Source organism: Pteropus vampyrus, unplaced genomic scaffold (assembly GCF_000151845.1).
Source record: "Pteropus vampyrus isolate Shadow unplaced genomic scaffold, Pvam_2.0 Scaffold4, whole genome shotgun sequence".
In the NCBI taxonomy this organism is placed as follows: Eukaryota; Metazoa; Chordata; class Mammalia; order Chiroptera; family Pteropodidae; genus Pteropus; species Pteropus vampyrus.
In genome coordinates, this window is record NW_011888785.1 from 10,516,346 (window position 1) to 10,523,872 (window position 7,527).

Below are 7,527 nucleotides of genomic sequence, written 5' to 3' on the forward strand. Positions count from 1 at the left end.
CCATTAATTTTTAAACTATGTTTTTAAAAGTGATAACTGTAAGTATCTTAGTTATATCTGTATTAGTTATATCTAACTGCCCATCTAGATATTTACACAATAGGTGCCTTACATGTTAAGATGCTGCTAACATCTTAACAATTCACATGTTAAGATGCTGCTAACCAGCCTTGGTACAGGAGAAAGCCAGAAAATTTGTTTCTTCTTTGTAAAAATGTATGGCCTGTAAGTGACTGTGCATTCACCATGTGTCTGTGTGTGTGTGTGCATGTGTGTGTGTGTTATAAGTGCAGTTATTGGTATTGTATCATAAATATAACATTTTCAGAAACAGATTACTAAACTTTTTTTTTTTTAATTTTAAGGTTAATTTCATTAGAGGAAGAAAACCAGCACAAGGAATCCTCTAGTTTTAAGAGTAAGTTTTGATTTTTATTTAGAATTGCTTCTGAAATACTACTGCTTAACAGCCAACTCATTATCTTTTTTGGCAAACTCCCTTTAGGCCTTTCTTCTTTTCTAATTTTGTTCAGAAAGAGCAGAGAAAATTCTATGTTAATTTGCTTCCTATAGCGTCAGCTTTAAATTTTTATAGATCGACGATGTCAACCCTGCAGTGTTATTGAGAGAGGTTGTATATTTTGAGCCAGAAAATAGCACCGTTAGTCACTTTGGCAGTAGCCTGTCAGTGGAGCATCCATGACTGAGACTTGGCAGAGAGCTATTTCTTTTACAACAGATGATAACATTTCTGCTATTACGATTACTAGGTCTAACTGCTGTTCGGGCTGTAGATGGTAATTTTAATAAGATTAGATGATTATATTGGGTGCGTTTTGTTTTCATTGTGTTGTGGGGTGGGTGTTGGTTATTGTTGGGAACAGATGGGGACACTGCTCTTTCAGGTGATTCCCGGGCCTGTTCTGTAATGAGTGACACCAGGTCCCTCGGGTATACCAACCCACGTGGTCAAAAAAGGGGTTAGAGCATTTACAGATGATGCCATGGGCTATGAGGGGCCTGTCAGCTATCCCTGTCTCCCGCCATTACTGCGCATTCTTTCATTGGTTCTTCTTCTCATAAAGGACTAGAGAGAATGGTAAATCGGGGTAGAACTAAGATGCTGTAATACTGAGCTATTCATTGGGACTGGAAATCCTCAGAGATTCAGGGAAAAGTTTTGCAGGAGAGATGTGAAGAGAACTAAAATCACTCCAACCCTCCATTCAATCTGGCCCTCCCAGGGTACATATTTGCCTCTGCATTGTTCCATGCTTTGCTGCAGCAGACACCCTTTCCGGGAGGTAGAAAGAGGCAGACTAGACCCTAGAATTTGCCCTCTGTTCCATCTTTTTCCTCCACCCTCTTACCTTTTGTCTTTCCTCCTACTTTTCCAACCATTTCCCTCACCTACTTTATTCTTCTCCCACTTACTGCTTCATTTGCTTTAACCTCATCTGCCTTTCAACAGAAAACAACAACAACAACAACAACAACAACAACAACAAAAACTCTCACTTTTTTGCTTCTCTAGCTTGGCTTCACATCACCTGTACATGCATGTACAGCTTCACTTACGTACTTGTTTATTTGTTTAACAGAAGTTTATTGAGTGTTATCTCTGTGGCGGGCACAGCAGTGGGCTCTCAGCATACAGTGGTCCACTAGACTTATTCAGATCATTCCAGGACGAGGCTTACGGTCAAAAGGGGAAACAGATGGTAACCTAAGAATTACACAGGTATCGGGCAACTCCAACTTCGGCGAGAGCTAGAAGGGCTGTGGACACATGTGATAGGAAGACCTCACCTGTTCGAGGGGTCAGGGAACTAGCTAAGTCAAATGCTGTTGCAAGACCTAGTAAAGCAAAAGAAACAGTGTGGGCAAAGGTGATGAGTGAGGGAGGACCAGGAGAAGGTCAAAGGAACAGTGTCCTTGGGGGATGAGGGAGGGAGCAAATGGCAGAAGAAGGCAGAGAAGCAGGCCAGCCTGAACTTGTTGGCCACATAAGAGTTCTCTGACTATACTGATCCACACCTTCCAGCCTCAGTATCCCTTAGATACCGACAGAATAAATCATATTTTAAGAATCGAAATAACCCAATAGGAAAAATTTAGTTCCTTAACAAAATGCAAACTCTAGTTTATTATATTTGTATTCAAGTTTCATATCTGCATAAATCATATATTCATGCAATATGTGATGATACAGGGGTATCAAATTTTCTTTGTATAGTATGTTCACTTGCTTGTAGTATTTGCATAATTTTTTGAGACTATAAATGTTGACCATCTTATTTTATGTATACACAGAATGGAATCCATTAAAATAAAGTGTTATCTTTTATTCTGTGATCTGCAGAAAGTTTAATGTATATGAACAAAACAAGTTTTAAGGCTGTTCTATTGTATGTGTGTGTTTACACATACACGGAAACACACACAAACGCACATTTATTGTTTAGAGCAGTTTTTGATTCCCAGAAAAATTGGGCAGAAGGTAAAAAAAATTCCCAAAAAAACCCCGCCCCCAAAAAATCATAGCCTCCCCCATTATCAACATCCCCCACCAGAGTGGTACATTTGTTATAACTGATGAACTAACGTTGACATCTTATCACCTAAATTTCATAGTTTATATTAGGTTTGCTGTTGGTGTTGTACAGTCTGTGGGTTTTGACAAATGTATAATGACATGTATCATACAGAATAGTTTTACTATTCTAAGTAAGAATCCTCCTGTGGCTTTACCTAGTCATCTCTTCCCCCCTCCCTCCAAACTGGCAACCACTGATCTTTGTACTGTCTCCAGAGTTTTTTGCCTTTTCCAGAATATCATATAGTTGGAGTCATGCAGTATGTAGCATTTACAGATTCGCTTCTTTCACTCAGTAATCTGCCCTTTTTTTTTTTTAGCCAGTCCTATATGGCTGAAGTTCATTAGCACCATCAAGTAATAGTCAATTACTTATGTCACACATGTGTCCATGGAAGGAGAATTGTTACATAAGTGCCATATTTTTTCTAACAAACAAAGCAGAGACAAAGCTGAGAGCCACCAGCTTGAGTAAAATGCAATCTGAGGATCCCTGCTTCTGCATGAGTGCGTTTGTGGATGCCATTTCTGCCTGAAGCTGTGTGTTTACTTTACACTGTAAGAGCATGTGAACATGCACACCATTCTGAACTGGTGCTAACCGATCATACATTATATTTACAGCTGAAGAAGAAAAAGGTGTTTTATCTGCCTTAGACAAAAGCTCTACACACAATGCATGCTCAGGTAATCTAGATTAAAGAAAACAACTCGATTTTAATAATTTGACTCAAACTCCTTACAAAATGAAACTAACTCAGGATTTTGTTTTCTTCCCCCTCCTCTAATGGACCGATAGATGAACTATTAAACGTGAAATCTGAGGAAGGTGGTAAGATTTATGCATTTCTTTGGGGTTACAATTTGTTTAATTTTTAATACTGCTTTTTGCATGCAGGAAATGCAATGTTTATCTTTGGAATAGCTTTGCATTCCCAAGCAGATTTTTCAGGTGACTGTCATTTTTCTTTATAAATTACTTTAAACATGCTCAGGCACAAATTATTACATGTGGATCTGTCATCCTTAGTATAATTAATTTCACAATGTTCAAACTAAAGCTAAAAGTTACGATGTCAAAGGTTTTGTGTCGCAGTAGAAAAAACATGGCTTTCAGAATCAGATAGACCTGAATTTGAATACTCGTTCTACCCTAAATGGCCTTGAGTAATTTGCTTTATATTTAAATTCTCTCAGCCCTTGTCATTCTTGTTCGTAAAATGAAACCAATACCAACAGTCTTGCTGGGTTATTGTCAGGGTTGGAGATCATGTATGTAAAGGGTCTTCATGGTCTCTGACATAGGGATACTCTTCAATGGTAAGTGGTTGAAATAGTAGGACTAGAAGTGTTCTGGTGGTGTACTGTGCTGCATCTCAGTTGAGCCTTAGTTAAATGCAGGAGAGTTTGCTGACAAGGTCCCAAACCCAAGTTCACCAAACCTAAAATCATTTACTGAATAACCCTCCAAAAGAGAATCCAGAATCATGGATTCGTATGAGATATGCATAGTCTTATGTAATCCCAGGAAATTGGGTATGTTTAACCTTGTCATAACCTTTGCTCTCCATGCTCCCAAGGGTTTATTTCTAATGGTTTACCAGGAGTCCAAAATAGCCTTGAGATTCTGAGCTATATTCTAGAGTACCCCCTGCCCTGGGTGGCTGGCTAGCATGCAGTCGGCCCTGGTCTTTTCAGGTTTCTTACAGGACTAGAAATGAGCCAAGGTGATCCTATGGGCTTCAGTTAACTAGAGCCAATGACTTTCTTGACTAATTCTGAGCTGTATTTGGACTTAATTCCAAGAGTGAGAGATGAAGAAAATCTAAAAAACAGAGGAATAAGAAATAGTACACTGTGTACTACTTCATGAATGTCCATGTGTATTTTATCAGAGTGACTACTTATTTATAAATATTGAAATCATACCAGGTTATAAAAAGTAATCAAATAGTTAATGCAAGTTGCCATTCCTTGGCCTCCATTTTCATAAAAACTTGTCTTTCGTGGCTTAACAGATAGAATATTTTGATGGAATAAAGGGTGTTTTTTAAAAATTATTTTTTGAAAGGGGAACTAGATTTATATAGGTGAGATAAAGGTTGTAATACTCATCATCTAGTTTTAATAAATCTTAACATTTAACAAATGTATTTATCATTATACATATGCTTTAACTTTTTAATGGGAAGATCATTATTCCTCCTATGCCCAACCTCCTCTGTGTGTAATCTGCTCTTTAATTTTATTATCTCCTATTTAATTGTATTATTTTTAAAAAAAAAAAAACAATTTTTGAATAGGTGGTATATTTACATTGGTACAAAAAACCAAAATGATAAAACATATATGGTAAAAAAAACTCTCACTCCCATTCCTGCACCCCGCCCCTTTCTTCTATGCCAATATTCTCATCCCCCACTGTATCCTTCCAGCAGTTTTTTACACAGACACAAGCAAATATGAGTCTACATTCTCAGGTTTCTCTTTCTTACAAAAAAAGTTTTTGGTTTTAGAGTTTTGCTTTTTCTTTTTTTAAATTTTTTTTAGGCGAGGCAACCTTTGGTTGACCTCACAGATTGCAAGGACCTTGTCAGTTTACAATCCCTTATTTTTTTATTTTTTATGCCTACAGCACCTGGTCTTCCTAGATGGTCTCCCATCCAAGTACTAACCAGGCCCGACCTTGCTTAGCTTCCCACATCAGACAGGATCGGGGTTGTTCGGGGTAGCATGGCCGTAGACTGGAGTTTTTCTTTAATTTAGTAATAATGCTACATGCAACACTAACCCAGTAATCATACATTTCTTAATAGAATGAAATCAGAAATGCTACTACTGTCCAAATTACATGCTTACTTTCATAAACCTCCTCCAAAGCATGTGCCAAGATACATTGGAATAAGATTGATATCTTTCTACTTATTTAAAACAACTTTTGCCATATTCGTTTATAGTTACACAGTCTTTGTTTCATAGAATAGCAGCTCATGTCCTTAGCAGTTTCTTTTTTTTTTTTTTTTTTTTTTTTTTTTGAGAGCTCAGTTTAACTCTAAAGATAGATGAATGTGCTCTTCCCCTAAATGTGTATTTTTTCTCAGGCAGAAAAATTGACCTACACATTTTCTCGGTTAACTGCAATGCCACATAATTTCTTTCCCATTATCTACCTCTTCTGCATTGGCAACCCCTAGGATAGCATCAGTTTAAAAATTAACACGGCCATGAGTTTAAAAATATTCTCAGTGCACAGAGAACTTGGGATGACTGAAAAAAAGAATGCTCAGTTAATTAGTTGACTTCAAAATGTGTGCCCTTCAGAAAACTGCCGGGAGGCCCACATCCTGAATTAAAACACTGATTATGATATGCAGGACATTAAACAATCAAGAAATAAAAAGAGCTCAATCCAGGGATGGCTGACTTTATGGGTCCTGGGGGCGATAAACTCTAGCACCCTGCTGCTTGGGGGACCGACCGTTCATGCCCAGTGGTAATCCCATTAGGTCATGGCTGAGCGTTATCAGAAAGCCCAATGCTCGTGACAACAGCAAGGAGACAGTTCTAGAGGAGCTGTCACCCAGAAAATCACTCTGATTCAGTGTCATAATGAAGTGTGTTTTCTCCCTCAAAATAGATAATATAATGGAAACCCAGAATTTGGCCAGTTTATAAAAACGTTTTAAGTGGAAAAGAAACTAAGTGACATTCTGAGATACTTGAGAGTGGCTCTGAAATCACCTTGTGACCACATGTAACAATCTCAATCTCAATTCATGCATTCTAACATATAGAAAGTTTTTGTGTTCCACTAAATTGGGCAAAGAAAAAGATCCATCAGATAACTGAAGAGAAAGGAGTGGTTTAAGCAAAAGAGCGTTAGATGAATTCACATCACCTAAATCTCATCATTTGGCCTTACTCAAAAGATCCCTCTCTAAGACAAGACTAACTGAACCAATTTTTAAATTTTTCAGTTGTCCATATTAATGATTTAAATGTTTATCTTCTGCTACTTCTTTGTTTACTACTTCCAGGCTTATGATTCTAAATTCTGGCCAAACATCAGAATGACTGAGAAGCTCATTCAGTAGCTCCCATAGGTCTGAGTGAGAACCTTTAGTCCATAGCAATAATATGCATTTTTGTCCCTGTGCCCAGGTCCTCGCTAGTCATTCAGAACCTTCTCCTGCGGGTTCTGAATGGCTGACAGAGAATCCAATTGCTTCCTCACATACAACGTAGCAAATACTAAGCTCGTTACCTTTTCTCATACACCTTCCCTTATCTCTGTCTCTCCTAGCATCCTCAAATGAACTGCTATAAAATAGGGGTGCACTTTTAAAACCAAATACTCTTCTTTCTTGATCACCATGTAGTCGGTAGTGTTCTGTGTAGATATTCCCCTGCCCCACGTCTCAAGTTTCTCAGTTAGATTGCTGCTCGTTAAGATCTAATGTTAAAATGGAGGAGTGGGAGTGGGAGGGGGGATCACCCAAAAGAATTTTTTGGAGTACCTACTCAGGGTCTAGCACTGTTGAGTTTTGGGGAGAAGGGAGGTATTTTTCTTTTTTCTTTTCTGTGTGTGTGTGTGTGTGTGTGTGTGTGTGTGTGTGTGTTTCCAAGACAGTGGGTGGGAGTGGATTTCCCCCATCTGTTCTTGTTATTGTCTATGTCTTTTTCACTAGAAGGGAGTTTTTAGAAGCAGTATTCTTGAATTCCAAACAAGTACAATTTGTTACCAGAGCCTTTGATAATGAAGAATATTTTTCTTGTTAGACTTTTTTGCGAGGTGGTTTCCTACCCATCATCCCCTCCCCCCCCAAACTCTCTTTTGGGTGATGTGAGGGTAGTGTCGGTGTTTGGGGTTTTTCATGTGTGCTGCAAGTATGCGGCCTTTACAATTAGTCATAATGTCGAGAGTGGGGACC

The 7,527-nt window shown here is 38.3% G+C and overlaps 1 protein-coding gene and 1 pseudogene across 3 annotated transcripts in view; one reads left to right on the forward strand and one right to left on the reverse strand.

The window, feature by feature from the left end:
• ICA1 (islet cell autoantigen 1) overlaps positions 1–7,527 on the forward strand; it is a 118,865-nt gene that overhangs the window by 93,459 nt on the left and 17,879 nt on the right. For all 3 annotated transcript variants that reach the window (XM_011363121.2, XM_023532965.1, XM_023532963.1), the window contains exons 10-11: positions 3,221–3,283; positions 3,396–3,428. In XM_011363121.2, the coding sequence (XP_011361423.1) occupies positions 3,221–3,283; positions 3,396–3,428 (96 nt within the window). The remainder of the gene's footprint in view (positions 1–3,220; positions 3,284–3,395; positions 3,429–7,527) is intronic.
• On the reverse strand, positions 5,223–5,341 carry LOC111743109 (annotated as a pseudogene).